This window comes from Oryctolagus cuniculus, chromosome 10, assembly GCF_051225735.1.
Source record: "Oryctolagus cuniculus isolate XC-2025 breed Fujian yellow rabbit chromosome 10, ASM5122573v1, whole genome shotgun sequence".
In the NCBI taxonomy this organism is placed as follows: domain Eukaryota; kingdom Metazoa; phylum Chordata; class Mammalia; order Lagomorpha; family Leporidae; genus Oryctolagus; species Oryctolagus cuniculus.
In genome coordinates, this window is record NC_142876.1 from 102,350,233 (window position 1) to 102,376,507 (window position 26,275).

At 46.5% G+C, this 26,275-nt stretch overlaps 1 protein-coding gene across 50 annotated transcripts in view; it reads left to right on the top strand.

Moving 5' to 3' along the window:
• The window catches only part of MAP4 (microtubule associated protein 4), a 193,900-nt gene that overhangs the window by 158,826 nt on the left and 8,799 nt on the right, over positions 1–26,275 (top strand). For 16 of the 50 annotated variants that reach the window (XM_070050883.2, XM_070050884.2, XM_070050885.2 and 13 more), the window contains 7 exons: positions 12,649–12,755; positions 13,551–13,766; positions 16,189–16,372; positions 17,626–17,685; positions 17,805–18,094; positions 19,218–19,331; positions 21,164–21,256. In XM_070050883.2, the coding sequence (XP_069906984.2) occupies positions 12,649–12,755; positions 13,551–13,766; positions 16,189–16,372; positions 17,626–17,685; positions 17,805–18,094; positions 19,218–19,331; positions 21,164–21,256 (1,064 nt within the window). The remainder of the gene's footprint in view (positions 1–12,648; positions 12,756–13,550; positions 13,767–16,188; positions 16,373–17,625; positions 17,686–17,804; positions 18,095–19,217; positions 19,332–21,163; positions 21,257–26,275) is intronic. The other 34 variants (XM_070050888.2, XM_070050889.2, XM_089306376.1 and 31 more) reach the window with 6 other exon arrangements.

The window sequence follows — 26,275 nt, forward strand, 5'->3', positions numbered from 1 at the left end:
AGACAGTCTCCCCTCCCCTGCCCCCGCCTTCCAAATAAATAAGTTAATTAAAAAAACAAAAAACAAAAAACAAAAAACAAAAAACACTAAGGCTATCTATACGTATATAGAAAGAAACAATAAAAAATCTAGAAAAATCTTTGGAACCCAATCTTTGTTTTTTTCTTTTTTTAAACAGAAAAGACTTTATTTTAGAGGGGATAGAATGGGGAGGGGTAAAGAGAGTGGAGGTTGAGCCTGCTGGGACAGAGGGCAGGGGGTTTGAAACTGAACTTCATTCCTGGAACCCAATCGTGCCAAGCTTCAGATACCTCACTGATAGAAGTTTAACTTACTACCATAAGAAGTGTGGTGGGGCCAGCGCCGTGGCTCACTTGGTTAATCCTCCGCCTGCGGTGCCGGCATCCCATGTAGGCACGGGTTCTGGTACCAGTTGCTCCTCCTCCAGTCCAGCTCTCTGCTGTGGCCTGGGAGGGCAGTGGAGGATGGCCCAGGTGCTTGGGCCCCTGTGCCCACGTGGGAGACCAGGAGGAAGCACCTGACTCCTGGCTTTGGATTGGCGCAGTGCTGGCCATTGTGGCCATTTGGGGAGTGAACCAACAGAGGGAAGACCTTTCTCTTTCTCTCTCACTGTCTGTAACTCTGTCAAATAAATAAAAAAAAAAAAAAAAAAAAAAAAAAAAAAAAAAACTGTGGTGAGGGTCTGTGACAACAAGTAAAGTAGCCAAAGGTCAGCTTAGGGAAGACACTCTTCTCGCTATGTAAGATGAACTGGAAGACGGAAGATTGAAGGAAGAAAACCTGATTAGGACAGTTTGATTCAGAAAGGGACAGATGAAACACTGAAAACACGATAGGGGAAATAGAGGTGAAAATAATTAACAGTGGAAGGTGTGAAAATGAGAGAGAAAGAAGCATTGAAGGTTGTCTTGTGATTTTGGGCCTGATTTCCCAGCAGGCAGTGGTTCAAATAATGGAAAGATCCAACAACAGAAAGCAGCTTTGTGCAGGAGTTAAATTAATTCTGTTCAAGACATCCTTTTGCAGAATTCTAGGGACATTTGGGTGGTAATCTCTAGCAGTTGCCTAGTGTATGTCCCTGAGGGAAAGATGATAGTTTTGGTGAGCAGCACCGTCAGGGAGGTAGACCATATCTGCTTACATAGACATGTTTACTTGTACATGTAAGTACATGTACATGTTTACTTGTACATGTAAGTGTGAGATAACTGCATGCCTGAATTCTAGTAATAGAATCTTCATGAAGTGAAGTTATATATTTATTATTATTTATTTTATTAATTATTTTTAACTATATATATTGTTTACTGAAAAATCCTATGTCCATTGGAAAAAAAATACAGTGGTCTAGGGCCAGGGGCAAAAATTCATACATTTGTTAAAATCTCTCAGTCTGCTTACAGAACAGGCTAAAATTTGTGTCGTTCTTGCAATTGTTTTTTTCTGTCACATTTTTAAAACTAAAAGATATTCAGTTTTGACTAAAAATACATGCAGTTCAGACATCAAAAAGTACAAAAAGCTCTACATTAGAAAACCACCTACAAAGACAAGATGGTATCAACTCACTTATTCTTGGTACTCCCAGTAAATACAACTAAATTCTTGGAAAATAATTTAGAGATTTCCATAAAGGACTCTAAAAGGTAGAGAAAAGGCAAACTGAGTAGAGATCCCAGGACTTGAGGACCCACAGTGCAGTGAGTTTTGCGTATATTCGTGGTTGAGGACTGGCAAGGCCCATAACCTGGAATTATCAAGCATAGACAAAAAAAAGACGAGAAGGAGAAAAGCCCATTCTCTCTTGCCAAAGGACAGGAAAGGGGAGGTCCAGCAGAGACCAGTGGTGAGCCCTGTTTCTCTACCCATAATCAGCGGTGAACTCAACCTGTCTGCTGACACAGTGTCAGTGGAACTTATGACAGCCTACCCATGGTCCACTCCACCCACAGCTATCAGGAGCTCTAGGCCTGCAGCACCAGTTAACAGCACCAGCAGCACCTGTGGGCCTGGTTTCTCATAGTCCTCTACCACCTGGCAGAAGCTGAAAGCAGGCCAGGTAGGTGCTTCTTGTCTCAGCAACCCCAGTAGAGATTCAATAGGCAGAGTCCTCACCCCAGGCAGCCAGGATCAGGCCAAGAGCAGCTCTCTCTTTACCATGTATCCAGCATTACTCAGTGCTAACAAGGTGACACTGCATAGGCCAGGGATTGAGTGACAGCCTTGGCAGGCCAGAATCCTATGGCACTAAATTATCATTGGCACTAAAGCCAGAATCTACTTGCTAAATGTAAACAAAGGCATTGCCTGCTAAAGTACGATATTAGAATTTATAAGCAACCATCATAAAATTGCTATAATAAGCAATTGTGATTTTTTTAAAATGAATGAAAAACTGGAAAAATCTCAGCAAAGAAACAAGTTATGAAAAATAACTAAATGTTAATTATACAATGCAAATAGTTTGTCAAATGGCCTCAGCAGTAGACTGGAGATCACATGATAGAAACAGTGAATTTGAGAACAAATCAATAGAATTTATTTAGTGTGAACAACAGAGAGAAAATAGACATAGAAAATAGAGTCTCAAAGACCCGTGGGACCATAACAAAAGATCTAACATTTGTGTCACCAGAATCCCAGAACAGGAGAAAGAATCCAAGAGTGAATAACTGTTCTAAGAAATAGGGACTGAAAACTCCCCAAATGGGACAAAAGATATAAACTTAAAAAACTGAAATTTGGGGACTTTGCTGTGGCATAGTGGGTTAAGCTTCCACCTACAGTGCTGGCATCCCATATGGGTGCTAGTTTGAATCCCAGCTACTCCACTTCCAATCCTGCTCTCTGCTATGGCTGAGAAAGCAGTAGAAGATGGCCCAAGTGTTTGGGCCCCTGCACCCATGTGGGAGACCTGGAAGAAGCTCCTGGCTCCTGGCTCCTGGCTCCTGGCTTCAGATTGGCCCAGCTCTGGCCATTGCCCCCATCTGAAGGGTGAACCTGTGGATGGAAGACCTGTCTCTGTCTCTCCCTCTCTCTGTAACTCTGCCTCTCAAATAAATAAATAAAGCTTTAAAAAAAAAAACACTATACACACTAAAATTGCAGATAAGATAAATACCAAGAAATCCATGCAAGGATAATCTCTTAACTTTTGTAAACTAATGATTGATAAAGACATGGATATTTCAAGTGGGTTTCTTTTTTTTTAAGGTATTCAAATTTCATGTATTTTATATATACAGAATTAGGAATATAGTGATACTTCTCTACCCTGCCCCCTTCTTATTAGTTTTGATTTTTTTTTTTTTTTTTTGACAGGCAGAGTGGTTAGAGAGAGAGACAGAGAGAAAGGTCTTCCTTTGCCGTTGGTTCACCCTCCAATGGCCGCCGCGGCCGGCGCACCACGCTGATCCGATGGCAGGAGCCAGGTGCTTCTCCTGGTCTCCCACGCGGGTGCAGGGCCCAAGTACTTGGGCCATCCTCCGCTGCACTCCCTGGCCACAGCAGAGAGCTGGCCTGGAAGAGGGGCAACCGGGACAGAATCCGGCGCCCCGACCGGGACTAGAACCCGGTGTGCCGGCGCCGCAAGGTGGAGGATTAGCCTATTGAGCTGCGGCGCTGGCCAGTTTTGATTTTCTTAACATTCATTTATTTATTTGAAAGGCAGACAAAAGAGGAAGAGACAGAGAGAGAGAATGTATTTGAAAGACAGTAACAGGAGGGGGAACAGAAGAGAGATTTGCATCCACTGGTTCACTCCCCAAATGGCCGTGAGTGCGTAGCTGGGCCAGGCCAAAGTCAGGAGCCAGGAACTCCATCTAGGTCTCTCACATAGGTACCAGGGGCCCAAGTACTTGATCCATCTTCTGCTGCCTTCCAAGCAGGGAAGTTAGATTAGAAGCTGAGCAGCCAAGACTCCAATATGCAATGCTGGTGTTGCAGGGAGTGGCTAAAACTGCTGCACCACAACACTGGCCCCTGAAGGGGGAAAGTATGTTAAAAGTGTTATAAGATGTGCAGTGTAGTGGTCAAGATGCCGCTTGAGATACCCACACCCCATACTGAAGTTCCTGGGTTCATGTACCAGCTCTGCTTCCAATTCCAGCTTCCTGCTACTGCACACTTGGGGAGGTAGCAGGTGATGACTTGAGTACTTGGGTACCTACTACCCACTTGAAAAACCTGACTTGAGCTCCAGGCTCCTGGCTTTGGCCTGGTCCAGCTATGGTGGGGATCTGGAAGTTAAGTAGCAGAAGAAACATCTCCCTCTCTCTGTCTTGCCTGCATATCCTCTCTGTTTCTCTGCCTTTTGATTGCTTTGTTTTTATTTTTTTAAGTTTTATTTATTTATTTCAAAGGCATAGATAGAGAGAACTTCCTTCTGCTGGTTCACTCCTAAAATGGCCACAACAGCCCAAGCAGGGCCAGGCTGGAGCTAGGAGCCAGGAGCTTCCTCCAGGTCTCTTATGTGGATACAGGGGCCCACATGGTGCCATCCTCTGCTGCTTTCCCAGGCACAGTAGCTGGGAGCTGGATCAGAAGTGGAGTAGCCAAGACTTCACTTGGTGCCCTATGGGATGCTGGCACTGCAAGCAGAGGTTTAGCCTTCTTTGCCACAGTGCCAGCCCCTTCTCTGTCTTTAAAAAAAAAAATTCAAATTTAACTTAAAATTGTAAATGTGGATAGGGCAAAAGATTCTAAATGGAAACAGGATTCAACAGTTCACTCAGAATAGTAAAACATTGATGTCGGTCAGCTGTATGTATATTGTAATACTTAGAGCAAGCCGGTGCCGCGGCTCACTAGGCTAATCCTCTGCCTTGCGGCGCTGGCACACCAGGTTCTAGTCCAGGTCTGGGCGCTGGATTCTGTCCCGGTTGCCCCTCTTCCAGGCCAGCTCTCTGCTGTGGCCAGGGAGTGCAGTGGAGGATGGCCCAAGTACTTGGGCCCTGCACCCCATGGGAGACCAGGATAAGTACCTGGCTCCTGCCATCGAATCAGCGCGGTGCGCCGGCTGCAGCGCATTGGAGGGTGAACCAACGGCAAAGGAAGACCTTTCTGTCTCTCTCTCTCACTGTCCACTCTGCCTGTCAAAAAATAAAAAAATAAAAATACTTAGAGCAACACTCAAAAACATTATTTAAAAACAAACAATTATTTCTCCTTTTTTTCCCCTAAAGATTTATTTATTTATTTATTTAAAAAGCAGAGTTGGAGTGAGAGATCTTCTATCAGGGGTTCATTTTGCCTATGGTAGCAGTATCTGTGGGTGGGCCAGGCTGAAGCCAGGAGTTTATCCAGGTCTCCCATGTGCGTGACAGGAGCCCAAATACTCAAGCCATCTTCAGCTTCTTTCCCAGGCTCATTAGCATGGAGCTGGATCAAAAGCGGAACAGCTGAGACTCTCAGATCAGTGTCCAAATGGGATGCCATGCCACCATTTCAGGCAGTGGCTTAACCTGCTGTTCCAGAGAGGGGAAGAAAGAGGCAGATAGACAGAGATAAACACATCGTCCATCTGTGGGTTCACTCTCCAAATGCCAGCAATGGCCAGGACTGGGCCAGGCTGAAGCCAGGAGCCAGAAATTCCATGTGAGTCTCTGTGGGTGGCTGGGGCCCAGCTAGTTGGACCATCTTCCACTACTTTCCCAGATGTATTAATATCAAATACTGGCGTCATAGACATTGGCTTAAACTGCTACACCAAGTCGTAGGCCCCAAAAATGGATTTCTAAAAGACATTTAGCCCACAAGAAGGCAAATGAGAGCATGAGAAGCAGCGAATGAGAAACAAAGAGAACAATTTATAAAATGTCATCTTTTTTTTTTAGATTAATTTATTTTTTTATTTGGAAGTTAGAGTTACACAGAAGGACAAGGAGAGGCAGAGAGAGAGGTCTTCTGTCATTCGCTGGTTCACTCCCAAAATGGCCTCAACGGCCAGCTGGAGCTGGCTCCAAAATGTCATACTTAAGCCCTAACATATACCAATAGATTTCAAGTCCACAGTGCCGGCCCCAAAATATAATGCTTAAGCCCTAACATATACCAATAGATTTCAAGTACAAGTGGTCTAAATACTACAATTGAAAAACAAAGTAGGAAGAATGGGTTATTTCTTGCTATTTGCAAGAAATGCATGTGAAACAAGGATATGAATAGATTGAAAATAAAAATATGGAAAAGGGTCACCATTAATTTTGAAAGCAAGAGTGGCTGTATTCATATCATTCTAAGCAGATGTCAGAGAAAGGAATGGTGAATCAGCCCACCAAGCAGACTGCTCAGTTCTGATTGTATATGCGTGGGCAGGCATTGCTGCAATGGTTAAGCCATCCCTTGTGATGCTTCCATTCCGAATCAGAGTTTCTAGACATGAGTCCCAGCTCTGATTCTGACCCAACTGCCTGCCAGGTGCACAGCCTGGGAGGCATCAGATGATGAGTCAAGTATTTGGGTCTATGCCATCCTGTGGGAGATCCAGTGGAGTTGTGGGCTCCCAGCCCTAGCTATTGTGAGCATATGGGAAGTGAATGGAAAATTGTCTTATTCATTCTCTCTCCCCACTCCTTCTCCCTCCTTCTCTCTCTGCCTGCCTCCCTCCCTCCCTCCTTCTCTTTCTCTCTCAGCCTATCTATCTTTCAAATAAATAAAACTTTAAATGTATGTGCATAAAAAAAGAACTTCAAAATATATGAAAGAAAAATTGATAGAGCTTAAAGGAGAAATGGACAAACCACAATTTAACATCCTGTTCTAAGCAGCTGATAAAATCACCAGACAGAATATTAGCAAAAAAGATATAAAATAGTTTACAGTGCTATCAGACAGCACAATCTTAGTAACATTATAGAAATTCCACTCAGCAAAAGAATATATATGTTCTTTTCACAGGCCCATGTGTCATTTACTAATATGAATCATAGGTCATAAACAAACTTTAATATGAATAAATTTTTTCTGTTTTTTTTTTTTTTTTTTTTTTTTTTTTGACAGGCAGAGTGGACAGTGAGAGAGAGAGACAGAGAGAGAAAGGTCTTCCTTTTGCCGTTGGTTCACCCTCCAATGGCCGCCGCTGCAGCCGGCGCACCGCGCTGATCCGATGGCAGGAGCCAGGAGCCAGGTGCTTTTTCCTGGTCTCCCATGGGGTGCAGGGCCCAAGCACCTGGGCCATCCTCCACTGCACTCCCTGGCCATAGCAGAGAGCTGGCCTGGAAGAGGGGCAACCGGGACAGAATCCGGTGCCCCGACCGGGACTAGAACCCGGTGTGCCGGCGCCGCAAGGTGGAGGATTAGCCTATTGAGCCACGGCGCCGGCCAATATGAATAAATTTTTAAAAATTGATATTATGTAAAATATATTCTCTGGCCATACTGGAATCAAATTCAAAATTGATGGCAGAAAGACTACAAGAAAATCTTCAAACACTTGGAAATTAAACAATATATTTCTAAATAATCCATGGATCAAAGAGGAATTCCAAAAGGAAATTTTTTTTTTTTTTTTTTTTTTTTTTTTTTTTTTTATTTTTTGACAGGCAGAGTGGACAGTGAGAGAGAGAGACAGAGAGAAAGGTCTTCCTTTGCCGTTGGTTCACCCTCCAATGGCCGCCGCGGCCGGCGCGCTGCGGCCGGCGCACCGCGCTGATCCGATGGCAGGAGCCAGGAGCCAGGTGCTTTTCCTGGTCTCCCATGGGGTGCAGGGCCCAAGCACCTGGGCCATCCTCCACTGCACTCCCTGGCCACAGCAGAGGGCTGGCCTGGAAGAGGGGCAACCGGGACAGAATCCGGCGCCCCGACCGGGACTAGAACCCGGTGTGCCGGCGCCGCTAGGCGGAGGATTAGCCTACTGAGCCGCGGCGCCGGCCCCAAAAGGAAATTTTAAAAATACAGTGAGGGGCCGGCATCGTGGCTCAGCGGGTTAACGCCCTGGCCTGAGGCGCCAGCATCCTATATGGACACTGTTTGAGACCTGGCTCCTCCACTTCTGATCCAGCTCTCTGCTGTGGCCTGGGAATGCACTGGAAGATGGCCCAAATCCTTGAGCCCCTGTGCCCATGTGGGAGACCCAGAAGCGTCTCTTGGCTCCTGGCTCCTGGCTCCTGGCTTCGGATCGGAGCAGCTCCAGCCATTGCGGCCAACTGAGGAGTGAACCATTGGATGGAAGACCTCTCTCTTTCCTCTCTTTGCTTCTCCTCTCTCTGTGTGACTCTTTCAAAAAATAAATAAATCTTTAAAAAATGAAAATAAAATAAATAAATAAAAATACAGTGAACTGGATGAAAATGAAACTTGTTAAAATTTATGGAATGTAACTACGGCAGTACCGAGATTGGAAAATTATGCTTTACATTAGAAAAGAGTAAAGGTCTGAAATCAGTCATCTAAGTTGTGACATCAAGAACCTAGACAGGAGCTGGCACTGTGTCATAGCTGGTAAAGCAGCTGCCTGCTCTGCCGGCATCTCATATGGGTGCCAGTTCGAGTCCTAGCTGCTCTATTTGCAATCCAGCTCTCTGCTATGGCCTTTGAAAGCAGTGAAAGATGGCCTAAATCCTTGGGCCCCTGAACCCACACAGGAGACCCTGAGGAAGCTCCTAGCTCACGGCTTCGGATTGGCAGAGCTCCAGCTGTTGGGGCCATTTGAGGAGTGAACCAGCAGATGGAAGACCTCTCTCTCCCTGACTTTGCCTCTCTGTAACTCTGCCTTTCAAATAAATAAATAAATCTTTTAAATTAAAAAAAACTCCCTCCAAATTCCTTTAAAAAACCTAGACTAAGAATAAAATCAAAGCAAGCAGAAATTTGTGAAATTGTAAACCAGAAAATAGCAAAGAAAAGCAATTAAACCAAAATATGGTTCTTTGAAATTATCAATAAAATTGATAAATTGACAAAAAGATAGAAGGTACAAATCACTAATAATATGATATTGCATTGCTATTGCAAGGATAATGAGGGAGGGACTACTAGAAAGAACTTTATTTTTACAAACTAACAACCTAGATGAATTAGACCACTTCCTTGAAAAACAAATTACCGAAACTCAGCCCAAATGAAATAGATAACCTGGGTAACCATTAAGGAAGTTGAATTTATAGTTATAGAGCTCTTGAAAACAGTTACCTGCCCAGATGGTTTCACAGGAAAAAGTTACCATACATTTAAAGAATAATTAGCACCAATTTTATATACTCTCTTCTAGAAAACAAAAGGAGAGTTAACATTTAATAACTCATTTTATAAGTTCAGTATTATCCCTATACCAAAATTGGACAAGGACAGTACAAAAAGAAAATTTCAGACAGTATCTCTTATGAACTTAGATGCAAGAATTCCTAACAATATTAGCAAATCACATCCAGCAATATATAGAAAGGATTATATATAATATACAAATAGAATTTATTCTAGGCTGGATCTATAATCAAAAAAGCATTCAGTAATACCCAGCATTCATGAGAAAGCTCTCATCTAACTGAAAATCTTTCCCAGCTTGACAAAGGACATCTACAGAAAACATGCAGCTAACATCATGCCTCATGGTGAAAAACTGAATACTCTTCCCCTAAGAAAAGGGGCTGGGGCCAGTGCTGTGGCTTAGTGGGAGTGCTGCCATTTGCAGTGTTGGCATCCCCGTATTGGCGGCGGTTCAAGTCCCGGCTGCTCCATTTCTGGATCCAGCTCTCTGCTATGGCCTGGGTTCCTGCACCTGCGTGGGAGACCCGGAAGAAGCTCCTTGCTCCTGGCTTTGGATTGATGCAGCTCCGGCTGTTGTGGCCATCTGGGGAGTAAACTAGCAGATGGAAGACTCTCTTCCTCTACCTCTCTGTAGCTCTGCCTTTCAAATAAATAAATAAATCTTAAAAAAAAAAAAAAAAAAAAAAAAAACAGCAACAAAGTAAAAGGGGCTGGTATTGTGGCACAGAGGGTTATGTCTCCACCTATAACATTGGCATCCCATTTGGCCACCAGTTCAAGTCCCAGCTAACTCCACTTCCAATCCAGCTCCCTGCTAATGCACCTGGGAAGGCAGCTGAAGATGGCCTAAGTGCTTGGGCCCCTGCCAACCTGTGGGAAATGCAGATGGAGTTCCAAGATCCTGGTTTTTACTGGCCAAACCCTGGTCATTGGGGCCATTTGGGGAGTGAACCAGTGGATAGAAGATGTCTGTCTTTCTGTCTCTCCTCTCTCTAACTCTGCTAATATGTGTGTGTGTGTGTGTGTGTGTGTGTGTGTGTAATTGGATGTTGCTATAAAGGTGGAGACCACATTAAGACTTTACTACATTAAAGCTTCCCTGGAAAAGGGGGTGAGTTGGGTGTGGCTATAATGTAATAATATGAAGGGGAGCCCTGTGGCAATGAAACAGTTGTGTATCTTGATAGTTGTTAGTGATTATACAAAACAACTTATGTGTTAAAATTACATAGAACTGTACACACACAAATGAGTACATGTAAGACTGGAGGCCTCTGAATAAGCTCTGTGGACTGTACTGTGTCATTTCCCTGGTTTTGATGGCATACGGTAGTTATGCAAGATGACATTTCTATGTAACGTTCTGTGAATCTATAATTATCTCTCAAAAAGCTTTTAAAATTTCTTTTATAATTCACTTATTTGAGAAGCAGAAGGACAGAGAGAAAGAACACTCCCATCTGCTGATTTATTTCCTGAATGCCCTGAACAGTTAGGGACAAAGCTGGAGAACTCAGCTTGGGAACTCAGTCCAGCTCTCCATGTGCGTGGCAAGAATCCAATTACTTGGGCCATCACTGCTGCATACCAGGGCCTGCATTAGCCAGAAGCTCGGAGCCAGAGCAGGGTATTTAACCCAAGTTTCACTGTGATATTTCCAAAGGTTCTTCTAAAATACATATATGTGTGTAATCACAGTGGTTTATTTCCCCCATCTCTTTTCTACACACATAGCTTCATGTTTTACATACTGCTTTTATACACCTTGCATTTTTGTTTCTTTAACTTAGTAGAGATCATTCCATATCCAGCCACAAGAGAGTTTATCTGTGCTTTGTTTCTCCAGATCAAGGATTACAATAATAATTCGTTCATAATTTAACCAGCTTTGTATATTAACAGACTTCAGTTGCTCATCCCTTGGTACTCCAGTGCTCTAGTGATGAACCGTGCATGTTTGGCGCTTTGCAGGTATGCAGATCCATCTGTGAGTTGGATTTCTGCAATAGTATTCTATGCAAGCACTGCCAGACTACCCTGCCTGTGGATTGTAACCAGTTCACACCCTTCCAACAGTGTACTTCTCCATGTTGTCCCCTGTGGTTCTTTTAAATTTCAATATTTTTGACAATGTGTTAGGTTAAAAATGGCAGTGTGTTTTCATTTATCTTATTATACTTAAGATAAAACATTTTTACATTTTCAAGACATTTGTATTTTGATATTAACTATGGTTTGATCATTTTTCTAATATATGGTTGACCTTTATAGGACTTAATGGTTTGTAAGAGTAATTTTTTAGCCAGTGCTGTGGCTCAATAGGCTAATCCTCCACCTGCCGCGCCAGCACACCAGGTTCTAGTCCCGGTTGGGGCGCTGGATTCTGTCCCGGTTGCTCATCTTCCTGTCCAGCTCTCTGCTGTGGCCCGGGAGTGCAGTAGAGGATGGCCCAAGTCCTTGGGCCCTGCACCCGCGTGGGAGACCAGGAGAAGCACCTGGCTCCTGGCTTCGGATCAGCGCGGTGCGCCGGCCGCAGTGGCCATTGGAGGGTGAATCAACGGAAAAGGAAGACCTTTCTCTCTGTCTCTCTCTCTCAACTGTCCACTTTGCCTGTCCAAAAAAAAAAAAAAAGTAATTTTTTTTTCCTATTTGTCATTTGACTTTTTAATTTAGTTCTGTTTTTTGGTCATATTGAAGTTCATTATTTTTCTTTAGTCAAACTTAGCTTTTGTGGCTTATGTATTTTGTGTTAGAAAGGCCTTCCCACCAAGATTACAAATTGCATGGCCTTTTAAGGCTTTCAGGTCTAAGTCCATAGAAAGCTTCCCACAGAGGGGAAGCTATGCAGCCTGCGACAGTAGATTTTATTTCTGGCCCTGGATTTGGTTCCCTGGGTCCCCTCAGCCTTGTTGGAAATCTGGGTCACTGCTAGATCTAGAGCGAGTTAATCTCACATCCTCCATAAAGTGATTCTTTACAAGGAAAGGAAGTAAGGGAGGACATTGAATGATCTTCTGGCTGTTACTGCATCTCTCAGCAACCTTTATTCCAAAAGATAGACACTGCTAGAAGAGATTTTTGTCTCTTGTATTCCGAGAGCTAGTGGTTTGGTGATAGAATGCCTTTTGCTTATCTGCAGGGAAAGGAGACCACACTTTAAAGGCCATTTCCTTCCACTGATTATTTGTGCAAATCCCATTGAGATCGCTTCTCCACAGGGACAAACTCCCTGAATCTCTGGAATCTGAAACTATCCTGCATCACAATGAGAACTTGGGCATCTTGTCCAAGTTTCAGCAGCACAACCCGTTGGACTTACTCGGAATGAGGTGCTAGTTAGTGGTCTGTCTCTGCTAAGCCTTGCATTTTCAATATGGTTATGAAAAGCATTCACCTAGAATAATTCCCACTCACCCCACTTAGGAATAACCCGACCAGACGAAGGACGGACTGCTGTGAGTGTGACCGGAAATGACATCACCACCCCACCAAGCAAGGAGCTCCCACCAAGCCCAGAGAAGAAGGCAAAGGTAGGTGCCCAAGTGCTGATTATCTTCCAGTGCGATTATTTTTAAAAAACAGTATTTTCTATTATTGCTTGAATCGTGAGTGAAACTTCTTGTTTTCTGAGCTGTTATAAGTCTGTCTTCAAGTTTGGAGGTACTTAGAAAGTATCATATGTTCCCATTTTACCACAGTAGCCTAACCCAAAACTTGAAAATTTTTGATTTGACCCTATTGTGTATCTGTCAGAATGTTCTGTAGAGGTTGTACAGCCTCCCTTAATGACAACAGAAAGGACAATTGCAGAAGTCCTCTGAAATCGATTCTGAATTCTGTGTTCATGAAAAGGAATGCCGAGTTTGAAGGTAGATTGTAGCTTCAGATACTGGCACTTCCTGCAGTGTTCAGGTGCCACACTTAGGATGTGCTGGTGTTGCCACCCCAGGCTTAAAGTCGTAATGGCTTAGTCACCTGCTGAGGATTTTCTGTGTAGAATTACGGCAGCCACCAAAAGTTAAGTATATAAAGCTGTTACTGAATTTAAATCTTCAGATGCCAAATTGCTGGAATTTGTGGCATAGTAATTAAGAAAAAAAAATCCTAACTTTCTTTATATCCGTCTTGGAGTCAATTCACTGTTTTCTGAGCTCAGAAGAAAGAAGTGCTAATTTTCAGTTGCATCTATCCTCATTGCTTATAATTTTACTTTGAATTGTGCAATTTATACTTTATTTTAATTTGTTTTTATTCTTGTCTGTGTGTTTGACGTTGGTCTTTAAAAATTTAAAATTAAAAATTAAAAAACAACAACCAACCTAAAGCCTTTGGCCACCACTCAACCTGCAAAGACTTCAACATCGAAAGCCAAAACACAGCCCACTTCTCTCCCTAAGCAGCCAGCTCCCACCACCACTGGTGGGACGAATAAAAAACCCATGAGCCTTGCTTCAGGCTTAGTACCAGCTGCCCCACCCAAACGCCCTGCTGCCACCACTGCCAGGCCTTCCATCTTACCTGCAAGAGACGTGAAGCCGAAGGTAAGTAGTCACCCAAGTACCAGGGAAGAATTTCCCTGAGTGTCAGATAGACTCTTGTTGGTACCAGACAGTGGAATCAGACAGGTGGAATTGGGACAAGGGGAAGCGTAATTTGAACAGTCAGTTTGGGGCCCCCTTGATGGCAGCCATAGCACTTGGAAACCCTTTTATTCTTTTTACCTTTTCCTTCCCTGGTTGGAGGCGATATTTCATCTACTTTGGTTCCTCTGTCTGTCTCCACTGTTCTTGCCCATAACCTACTGAAGCACTTGTTAACCAGTTTCACTGCTCCACGTACTAATCAAATATGCTTTTTCAGTATAATTCCTACATCAACTTCAGTTCTTTGTCTTTCTCATTAATCATCCTACAGAAGTGAATTTTACCCATTACCGTAGTAGCAGTATAAGTGAGCTATTCCAACTGGTCTCAGCATGTTCCAGCACCATGCAATAACTCACCTTGCTTTTGGCATTAGGCTGCCTCTTACTGGTCTGCATTATTGCCCGGAAACTTCCCATTTGGAGCAGCATTAACTTTATAGAATTGTTCCAGGAGGAGAGGGTAGGTGGAGGTCATGGTTACCTTTGTTAACATTTTGTTTGATTTAAGAAGGGGCTTTAGGTCAGCTTGATGGTACTCCTAAAATTCACGGCGGGAAATAGTTTCCTGTGTTAAATGTCAGTATTGTAATTTAACCTTTTAAAGGCAAGCAGTGGGATCTAAGAATTGTAGTCTAGATGAAAATTCTGGCCAAGAAACTAAGAAGTCCCATCAGAGGTTATGATTAATAAAATCTCAAAGCTTTCTCTCATTCACCCAGTTGGCTGCTTCTGTTGAACTTTAGAGAGCAGTTTCTTTGAATCTGAGGGTGCAGGGAAGGTGATTGGAGCCATGGTGGTTGGTTCTTCTTGAGGCTTACTTAGCATTGGCTCCTAGTAGGGGGAGGGGAGTAGCAAGAGAAGGGGAGGTGCTCAGCCCCTCATGTGGAGGATACCAGTCTCTTCCTTTCTACTTAAGAGAGGAAGCTTAAGCTCCATCAGATAACCTTCTGAAGGACCCATGCTGCCAAGTGGCAGAGCCAGTGTTTGAGTTTGGGTCTGAGGCCAGTGCTGGCACTCAGGGGTCCTGTGAACCCTCGTTTGACAAGCGGTCTTCAGAAAGTTTGTGGAAATACGTACTATGAAAAAACTATAAATGAGTTTCAGAGTTATTTGTACTTAAACAAACTTAACATTTAACTCCATCTTTCCATAGACTTCTGAGATACCATCACAGTGGCTTTTTTCCACACAGCTCTTTAGGCAGCATCTTAAGATATAGCTAAGCTAGAGAGGGGATATGCATTACAACTATCATGGTTGTTGTCCTGTAGATGAGAAACAGATGGAAACATTTTGAGAGATTGATAGAAACTAAAATGTCTGATGATGTCATTCTGGTCCTTATTTCGGTAGAAAGATTTATAGAAGCAAACTGAGAAGAAAAAAACCTGTTCAGAAAAAAGAAATAAATAGATTTATGATTCTGGCAGGGGAGGAAATACAAACTGAGAAACAGCAGAATAACTCCGGGTATGAGTGCAGGCTGTTTCTGCAGCTTGATGCGGCCAGCAGCTTGTCGTCTGAAGGATGGTACTAGTGTGGAAAATGTGAGAGACCGCACACCCAGGCTTCCTGATTCCAGCCTTAGAGTTCACACTAGAATGACCTGGAGGCAGCTTAGCTCCCCTTGAGAAACTTCTCCCCTTCTGCTCTCAGTCCCTGGTTTGGGGCTGGCGCTCCTTGTGGCCCCTGTCGTTAGTCGTGCCCCTTCTCATCATCCCTGTGCTGTTGGCTTCCCATCCTCTGTTCCCCAGCATCCCATACTATCAAAGCTGGGCCTCAGTAATGACCTCTTCTGACTTTTTATCCAGATGAAAAAACAGAGCTCAGGGAGGCTCAGTGGTCTAAGAACACACAGAGGGAGACCCTGGTCTTAGGGTTGCAGTCCAGACTTCTGACCTGAATTTGGTCAGTATTTTATGAGTGTGTTATCAACCAGAAAAACAGCGGCCTCTGACTGGACACAATTTTGGATTTTTTACCTGTGTTTATTTAACCTTGTCTGATCCATTTCATGGGCCATTATGTAGGTTATGATAGGATATCTGCATCCTTTCCTGGGCTGTGTATTCTTAGAGATTCAGGTTGGGGAGAGGTGGTTTAACTTCCTATTTCCCAACCCTAGATCATACAGCCCTCTATAAAGCCAGTTTCTGGCTCTGTCTGGAGAACTTTATTATTAGAGCCATGATATTTTGCTGTTGGTAGCCACCTAACCCGTAGCACCCCCTGTTGTCTGCTACATGCCTCTATAGAACCCTCATTTGGCCTGAATTTCTGGGATATTACTGACCTGCAGCTCTTCCTCCCACTTTCAGTCCACTGCAGAGGCAAAGACTGCTGAGAAGCGGACATCCCCAACCAAACCGGCCTCTGCCCCAGCCCAGAGACCTGGATCCAAGAGCACCCAGACTGTTCCAAAAACCACAACACCTGCCACTCCTGCTTCAGCTGGGCAAAGCACTAAGAGCCCCCCAGCACCTCTGCCTAAGAGGCCCACTAGTGAGTATTGACTATTCTTCCCTCCGCTGGGAGCCACTTAGCAGTTATGGGGCCTTGGCTTTGTCCCAGCCATAGCTTTAGCCAGCATCCCCGGCAGGTATGCAGACCTGCTTATGCATTGAACAGCAGAAGCCTGGTTGGCCTAGTATTGAGCAAACCTTAGTCTCCATGTGAGCTTAGCATTGTGTTTATTCAGAAAAATCTTCTTTATTTTTCCTTTTTAAATTTTTTTTTTTTTTTGACAGGCAGAGTGGACAGTGAGAGAGAGAGAGAGAGAGAAAGGTCTTCCTTTGCCATTGGTTCACCCTCCAATGGCCGCCGTGGCCGACGCGCTGCGGGCCGGCGCACCGCGCTGATCCGGTGGCAGGAGCCAGGAGCCAGGTGCTTTTCCTGGTCTCCCATGGGGTGCAGGGCCCAAGCTCCTGGGCCATCCTCCACTGCACTCCCTGGCCACAGCAGAGAGCTGGCCTGGAAGAGGGGCAACCGGGACAGAATCCGGCGTCCCGACCGGGACTAGAACCCGGTGTGCCGGCGCCGCTAGGCAGAGGATTAGCCTAGTGAGCCGCGGCGCCAGCAAATATTTTTATTTTTAAACACAGTTATGGGGTGGGGGTCTTACATCCACATGTTCACTTCCCAAAATGGCCATAACAGCCAAAGTGGGCCTACCCAAAGCCAGGAGCTTCTTGCAGGTCTCCCACGTGGGTGCACTTGCCCAAGCACTTGGGCCATCTTCCACTGCTTTCCCCAGTGCATTAACAGGGAGCTGGATCAGAAGTAGAACATCCAGAACTTGAACCTGGTGCCTGTATGGGGTGCCGGTACCACAGGTGGCAGCTTTACCTGCTAGGCCACAGTGCCGGCCCTCAGAAGAGTCTTGAGTGAAGGGGATGTATGAGTTTCCTCTTACTGTCTGTGACTCTGTGGCACCTAGCACATTGTGGTCATAGGTTACATGACACAGGCAATTCAATAACATGAACGTGTATTGATGGCCTACTTCTGAGGCCATGTAGAAGGCATTGTCAGGATTGTAGGCGAGAAAAAGGCACAGTACCCAGCCTGGTTCTGCTAGTGAAGGGCAGCCTATATGTGACTCAGTTGGTGCTCCACCTCCGAAGACTAGCACAGTGCCTGTTTCAAAGTGGACATTATGTAATTGTTGAATGAATGATGAATCCCAGCATTGGGAGAGTGGTCCGGCAGGTCAGTTTGTTCAGTGTCAGGTTAATCATCAGTGTGTGTCTCTGCAGCCATCAAGACTGAGGGGAAAACTGTAGACGTCAGGAAGATGACTGCAAAGTCTGCACCAGGTAATGCCACTGCTCTGCCCCTTTGTGGAACCCTAACGTGAGCCCTCACTTTCCATGACTTTAAGAGCTCCATTTTCTCTGTCCCCTGAGCCATGCTACCTCTCATTCTACCTTTGCAGCGGACTTGAGTCGTTCTAAGAGCACCTCCACCAGTTCTGTGAAGAAAAGTACCACTCTCACTGGAGCACCCCCAGCAGGAATGGCTCCCACTCGAGTCAAGACCATCCCCACAGCACCCCGGCCTTCCGTGACTCCTTCTCTTGACAAGAAGCCCACCTCTGCCAAGCCCAGCTCCTCTGCCCCTAGGCTGAGCCGCCTGTCCACTACTGCTTCTGCCCCCGATCTGAAGAATGTCCGCTCCAAGGTGGGCTCCACGGAAAATATCAAGCATCAGCCTGGAGGAGGCCGGGTAGGTCCAGGGGACTTGGGGTCCTTGGCATGCTAGCTCTGGCCTCTTCACTTGCCACATGTAGCCACCAAAGAATGGAGGTTGTTAGGATACGAGACTGGATGGCGGGAAATTTCCACCTGAGCTTTGTGCCTCAGCAACTGGGAAAGGATGGCTTGAGCTCCTGGCTTTCTCTCACCGTCTCAGTCAAGAGCAGTTCCTGTTTTGTATGTTGTTGGGGTTTGCATTCATGTTTTTGTTTGATGGCAAAAGGATTCTTCTACTTTACAAAAGAAACAGAGGAGGCCTCAGAGACTCTACAGTGTAAGAGACAGTGGACGTGAACCCGGTGTTTCATGTTCTGAACCCACACAGTGACTGTCAGAACAGGCAGAAGGTGAACACCTCTTAGTCCTACCATATGTGATTTGGGTAGAGAGTGTCTGAACGAGGACTGTCCTCTTGTGGCCAGAATGAGTTGTGCTGTGAGCCCCTGGTTTTCCTGAACCACAGGACTAGCCAGTGATGGAGAAACACGTAGCAGGCCACAGTGTTTGCTTTACAACTATCTGAGTGTGCGTCAGTCCTAGAATTATTGTTAGCAGCTATGGGGACTCTGTGTGGAATGATGGTGGCAAAAGTCCATTGGAAAGGGTTCAAGTCCCTGCACTAGTACCCATGTCATCTCCTGCATCAAACCCTCACCACTGCTGTCCAGGACAGAATACTTAGGTTGTCCAGAACTGTTAAAGTAAGGCCAAAACCTGGAACATTTGAAGACATTGGTGACAGATTGGTCCGGTCTGGGATGAGAGCCCCAGAGTTGCTTTTGGTAAGCGGTGGTGCCTCAGGTGTATCCATTTGGTCTTCTCAGCCTTCCCTGGGGCCTGTTCTCTGTAAATTGTGTCCTGATCTCTTCCTCCTGGCCTAGGGATTTGATCTGCAGCTCCTCGCTCTGTGGACCTCCACTCAAGGATCTCCAGCTTGGTCTGTCCCAGGAAATGTGTGTCTAGAAGCAAAGATGACCTGCTCCTGTCTGGTGGGCTGGCCTGGACTCCAGTCCCCTACATAGCCTTCTTCCTTCCTTGGCATTGGGCTGTCATCCTCTTGGTTTGAAATTTGCCCTCCCTTTATCTCCATCCAGGCCAAAGTAGAGAAAAAAACAGAGGCAGCTGCTACGGCTCGAAAGCCTGAACCCAGTGCAGTCACTAAAGCAGCCGGCCCAATTGCGAGTGCACAGAAACCGCCTGCTGGGAAAGTGAGTTTTATTTAGATTTAACCTCTGGAAGGTAAAAGATGGTAAAAATTCCTCTTCCAGCCTGAGTCACTTTCCCCTCTATGGCACTTTTTTCCTGCCCTTAACCGGTTTCTACTTCTTCCCTGTGTTCCCTTCTCTGTGCTTGATGGCTCAGCCATTGGGAATTTTTTTTATTAACCCTGAAAGTTTATAGATTTGGGAGCCCATTAACCCTTTGGTGAATATTGAGCTAGATAAAATGGATCCAAAAACTCTCAGTCACTGCCTTCACACTGACCTTGATCTGAATCCCACCCCATGTGCACATTCAGATTCTTCCTCCTAAGACATGGCAGTGGTTCTTGTCCATCATCTAATCTGAACCAGAAGACCCCTCTCCTGATGCAGCTGTGTGGAGAGAGCTTGCCCTGGTCCCTAGGCCACCTCTTCACCGAGGGTGAGGATGCTCATTCCCAGTAAAAACACACTCAGTGTGGGGAATGTAGCGTCAGCTGGAAGGCAGGGGGAGCTGGAACTCTGGGTTCTTTCCTTTTGCTTTCACACCATGGAGTTGGGCTCCTGCCTGTGTGGGGCACCCTCTTTCGTCAGCTGTGGCCGGCAGGTGGGCCTCTGATCAGGAGCTGCCAGAGAAGCCTGAACTAACCCTTAGGGACCAGGATAGCAGGTCTCTGCCCAAGGAGCTGGCACAGTGTGGGGGTGGGGCTGAAGAAGGAGCTCTGTAGCTTCTAGTGATCACTAGAGGGCCAGGAGGCCTTTGGCTCAGACCAAGCCTCATTAGGAAGTGATTTGCTACCCAATTATTCATCATTCAAGTTGCAAAAAAGGCAAGAAATGATAAGGAATGCAACAAGTTAACCTTTCTAAGGCTGCGTTCTTTACAGCTGAGAACTCTTTGGTCTGGGGCAGCATCATTGGCAGAGAGCCTCTAGCCCTGAAGCAAAGGAAGGAGGGAAGCTCTTAACTGTTCCTTCTGCAGGTGGTGCAAGGAGAATTGTTGGTTCCAGCCAGGTTCCAGTTGAGTTGCTCAGCTCCAGGAGAGTGTTAGTATACAGTACGGTGTGATTATGCGTCATTGCAGCTCTACCCAGCATCTCTTCTCTTTCCTGTGAAACTCAAAGGGCGTGGGATTTGGCTCAAGAAATTATTTTACCCTCGAATCAAAAATAGGTCTAGGTGCACTTCTGGTTTCCTGTGTTGTACTTGCTCAGGCCATGCACTGACTGAGCCCTTTGGAAGTTGCTGTGGGCTGGGTCTGTACCTGCAGTGGCGTCCCATGACTCTGTGTCCATTTGCATTGTACATGAGCAACGTCCTTTTTTTCCTCTCAGTGTCAGATTTGTGTGCTGTTGGCAGCTGTCCAGTACCTGTCAGAGCAGCCTTGGCTTCCAAGAGTGGGTCTGGCTGCAGCATTGCCAGGCCCTAGTCTCTAGAGAGTTGCCCTCTTTAGGTGAGCACAGGCCCAGATGATCGAGAACCCTTGCAGAAAGGAACCAAGGATGCTTTGCTCAGCTCATGGGGACGGGGCAAGATGAAAAGGTGGGGCTGCGCCTGAGTGTGTGTCTGGGTCTTGCAGGGAGCAGTGATGACACCCATAGAGCACCTGTGCACAACTCCTCCTGTCCTTGTGGTATTTGTCTTGTTTCACTCCTTTTCTTGCTCTTTCAAATTCCCTTTCCTGTTTCTTCTACACTTACACTGTGGACGGTGGGGGTGGAGGTTTAACAACACCCTTTGTTGGTCATTGTGGTCATGTGTGGACTGTCTACCTGTCCTGTGTCAGATCTAACCAGTCCTCCCTTTGTGTTGTTTTTTTCTGTTCTCTAAAACTCCAGGTCCAGATAGTCTCGAAAAAAGTGAGCTACAGCCATATTCAGTCCAAGTGTGGTTCCAAGGACAATATTAAGCATGTCCCTGGAGGTGGTAATGTAAGTATAAGCTCTGGCCAGCTGGCCTCCAAGGCATAGTCCACTGAGGGGTGCACTGGGAAGTGGGCCATCTGAAAAGCAGTCTGGCAAAGTGAGGGGGACCTTGGTGCTGGATGCATTTGGACTAGGTGTTTCTACAGAGTCCCTAGACAGCAGCCTGAGGATACTGCCTGCTCTCACCCACATGGGTGGGAAGCTTAGGGTTTTCCCAGCTGTGTTGAGACCTAGTGAGAGGGCAGGCAGTCAGCAGCAGGCCGAGGCCTGTCTTGAGTCCATTCTTGGGATACACATATCTGTCTGCATGCCCATGTGGCACCGGCGGAGTCTATTCAGAGACAGATGCCTGGCTCTGTCCAAGCTCATCCTTGCATCGCTACCATCATATCAGAGAATTCATCTTTCTCTCCCTACCCATGACTTACTTCCCTACATTCTTGTTATTCTCCCCTCCCCTCTTTCTTGAAGACTTGTGCATGTATTTATCTGAAAGGCAGAGTGACAGAGAGATCTGCTGTGGCTAGTTCACTCCCAAGTGGTCACAACAGCCAGGTCTGTCTAGGGAACTGCATCCGGGTCTCCCACATGGGTAGCAGGAGCCCAAGTACTTGGGCCATCTTTCCCTGCCTTCCCAGATGCCGTAGCAGGAAGCAGAGCAGACAAGACTCAAACCAGCACTGCAACGAGATGCCATTAAGCAGTGGCTTAATCTGTTGTGCCACAACACTGGTCCCTCCTTGCTTCTCTTTCTCCTTTTTCTGGTCTTTCTTTTGTTCTCTCCCTATTTTCTCCCTTTTCCCCCATTTCTTTTTTTTTTTTTTTTCCACTTGTTTATCCGTCACCTCCCCACTTCCATCCAAAAACCCTTGTGCTGTTTGTGCCGGCTGTCCAGTCTGTTGGGAACACAGCTCACAGCAGAGTTCTGGTCTGGGGCGAGACCAGCAGAGTCTCATCAGTGTCACTTGGTGTGTCCAGCATACCCTGTGCATTTTCCTCTTGTCCCTGTGACTGTGGGCCAGGCAAGCAGTACTCTGCAGCCCTGGGCGGGGCTCTGCTGAGCCATCCACAACCCCACTGCTTCTCTTTCCAGCCCTCAGGGACAGAGAGCCTGTCCTGACTTAGTTTCTCTTGGGTCCGTTTGCCTCCTCCTGCTATCCCGAACTAGGGTGTTCTTGTTACCTTTTCTTCATTGTTCCTTTTTTTATGTTTGAACCTTGTCCCCCAATTCCCCACCCCCATTCACTCAGTGATCAGGCCATTCTGCCCAGGGCTGTGACCACCCTAGCAGCTCTGTCGTGAGGACTGGCCGTCCAGCATCCCTTCCGCATGCCCTGCACCATTCCTGTCCTTCCTTCCTGATCGCCTCCATGAATCCGAGCAGCCCTTCTTGGCCTGGGCAGAAATGGCATTCTCTGCACTCAGCAAGAGGGTGTGTGTCCAGCCAGACATAAGCGAGCCTGATGTGGGATCACCTGAAGAGAGCAACACTTTTTTTTTTTTTAATTTTATTTATTTATTTGGAACACAGAGACAGATATGGACAGAGATCTTCCTTCTGCTGGTTTATTTCTCATATTTCCACAAATGCCTGGACATTGTCCAAAGCCGGGAGCCAGGAACTCCATTCCAGCCTCCCTGTGGGTGGCAGGGACCCAAGTACTTGGGCCATCTTCTGATGCTTTGCAGGCTGTGCACTCAGAAGAAGCTGGACTGGAAGTAGAGGAGGGACTCAAATACAGGCACGCTAATAGAGGATGCAGGTGTCCCAAGCAGTGTCTGAACCACTGTGCCAAATGGCTGCGTGATGTAGTGGGTTAAACTGTGGCCTGCAGCCCTGGCATCCCATCTGGGTACTGGTTTGAGTCCTAGCTGCTCCATTTCCAATTCCACTTCCTGCTAATGCTCCTGGGAAAGCAGCAGAAGTGACTTAAGTGCTTGGGTCCCTGTACCCACGTGGGTAGACCTGAAAGAAGCTCCTTGGCCCTAGCTTCAGTGTGGCCTAGCCCCAGCCATTTTGGAATGAACCAGCAGATGAAACATCTCTCTGTATCTCTCCCTTTCTCTGTTGCTGTGCTTTTCAAGTATATAAAATCTTTTTTTAAAAAAATGTTTAAAAACAAGAAAGGAGAGGACTGTTTAAGTCAGGGGCCTGCTGTGCAGACTGAGCGGCTGCCAGTCCTACCCCACCCCCACACACCCAGGAGCTTTGCAGTTAGCGCTGGATGTGAGGCGTGGAGCTGGGTGCTAATTAGTGTTCCCGAAGCATCCCCCCCCCCCCCACAACACACACACAGGGGCAGCCTCTTGATGAGAGCCAGGAAGCCCTCAGGAGAGAGAAGAGCAGGGGTGGGTCAGTTGGTCCAATGTAATAATGGCTTCTTCGGTAGCTGGGCCCACTTGTAGGTTTCGTGGTGGTTTTGATTCTGTTGCCCTTGCAGGGTGGCTAAGACCTGTTGGCAGCTCCTTTCAGCATGTGTTGGTGTCTGCAGGTGCTCACACACCAGCGGAGCTGCCTGGGAAAGGCACAAGAGAGGGGGCTGGCACGCTCCTTGCTTGTGTACTAAGAGGCCAGACAGGGATGGGCACGGCTCCTGCTAGCTGTCGGCTGTCACTGAGGAGAGGGTTGGACACTGGGCCAGCTGAGAGGAAGTACACATTTTCAGCTAGAGAAGCAGCATGTGCTTCCCTGAGCCCTGAATGGGAGTGGCTGCAGGTGGCCAGGGGAGGAGGGGGTGGGGACGCCGTGCGGCAGTGCCTGCCTAAGGGGATGGCTGTGTCCAAGAGAGCAGCACTTGTTAAGTGAGTGGGGCCCACTTATACTTTCTTAAACTCTTATTGTGGGAATTTTCACACATAGAAAAACAGAGAAAACAGTAAGATGAACTCAGTATGCCTTTTATCCAGCTTACTCACCATTGTTATGCCCAATCTTGGGTTGTTGTGGCTTTTTTTTTTTAATTAATCTTTTTTTTTTTTTTTTTTTTTTGGTTAAAGATTTATTTATTTGAAAGTCAGAGTTGGAGCCGGCGCCATGGCTCACTTGGTTAATCCTCCGCCTGCAGCGCTGTCATCCCATATGGGTGCCGGGTTCTCTCCAGCTCTCTGCTGTGGCCCGGGAGTGCAGTGGAGGATGACCCAAGTGCTTGGGCCCTACACCTGCATGGGAGACCAGGAAGAAGCACCTGGCTCCTGCCTTCGGATCGGCGCAGCGCCGGCTGGGCCATAGCGGCCATTTGGGGAGTGAACCAACGGAAGGAAGACCTTTCTCTGTCTCTGTCTCTCTCTCACTGTCTATAACTCTGCCTGTCAAAAAAAAAAAGAAAGAAAGAAAAGAAAAAGAGTTACACATTGTGGTACCTGCAACACTAGCACCCCATAGGGATATCAAGTCGAGTCCTAGTTCCTTCTTTCCTTCCTTTCCCTTTCCTTTCCTTTTTCCTTCCCCTCCTCTCCCCTCCTCTCCCCTCCTCTCCCCTCCTCTCCCCTCCTCTCCCCTCCTCTCCCCTCCTCTCCCCTCCTCTCCCCTTCCCCTTCCCCTTCCCCTTCCCCTTCCCCTTCCCCTTCCCCTTCCCTTCCCTTCCCTTCCCTTCCCTTCCCTTCCCTTCCCTTCCCTTTCCTTTCCTTTCCTTTCCTTTCCTTTCCTTTCCTTTCCTTTCCTTTCCTTTCCTTTCCTTTCCTTTCCTTTCCTTTCCTTTCCTTTCCTTTCCTTTCCTTTCCTTTCCTTTCCTTTCCTTATTTATTTGAAAAGCAGAGTTACACAGAGAGAGAGAAGGGTGAGGAGGTGACTTCCATCAGCTGGTTCACTCTCCAAATGGCCACAGTAGTTGGAGCTGGGCCAGACGGAAGCCAGGAGCTTCTTCCGAGTCTGTCATGGGTGCAGGGGCCCAAGGACTTGGGCCATCTTCGAATGCTTTCCCTCGCTCATTCGCAGTGAGCTGGATTGGAAGTGAAGCAGCTGGGACTTGAACCAGCACCTATATGAGATGCTGGCTCTGCAGGTAGTAGCTTTACCACTAAGCCACTGCACCATCCCTGCATCATTTCTGATCCAGCCCCCTGCTGATGTGCCTGGGAATGTATTGGAAGGTGGCCTGAGCAGTTGGGCCTCTGGCTCCCTTGTCGGAGACCTGGATGGAGCAGCAGATGGAAGATCTCTTTGTATCTCCCTTTCTCTATGTAGCTCTGCCTTTCAAATAAATAAATGTCTTTAAAAAAAGAATTTCATAGAAAATGGAATGTAAAATAAATTTTTGTTAGAAAAAGTTTTAAGAATTATGTACAGGCTTGCGCTGTGGAGCAGCAGATAATGCTGCCGCTACTAGTGCCACCATCCCATATGGGCGCTGGTTCAAGTCACATCTGCTCCACTTCCAATCCAGCTCTCTATTGTGGCCTGGGAAAGCCATAGAAGATGGCTCAAGGCTGGCGCCGCAGCTCACTAGGCTAATCCTCCACCTTGCGGCGCCGGCACACCGGGTTCTAGTCCCGGTCGGGGCACTGGATTCTGTCCCGGTTGCCCCTCTTCCAGGCCAGCTCTCTGCTGTGGCCAGGGAGTACAGTGGAGGATGGCCCAAGTCCTTGGGCCCTGCACCCCATGGGGAGACCAGGATAAGTACCTGGCTCCTGCCATCAGATCAGCGCGGTGCACTGGCCGCAGCACGCCACCCGCGGCAGCCATTGGAGGGTGAACCAACGGCAAAGGAAGACCTTTGTCTCTCTCTCTCTCTCTCACTGTCCACTCTGCCTGTCAAAAAAATAAAATAAAATAAAATAAAATAAAATAAAATAAAATAAAATAAAATAAAATAAAATAAAATAAGAAAGAAAGAAAGAAAGAAAGAAAGAAAGAAAGAAAGAAAGAAAGAAAGAAAGAAAGAAAGAAAAGAAAGGGAGAGAGGGAGGGAGGGAGGGGAAGGGAAGGGAAGGGAGGGGAGGAAAAGGGAAGGGAAGGGAAGAAAGAAGGGAAGAAAGAAGGAAAGAAAGAAGGAAGATGGCTCAAGTGCTTGGGCCCCTGCATCCATG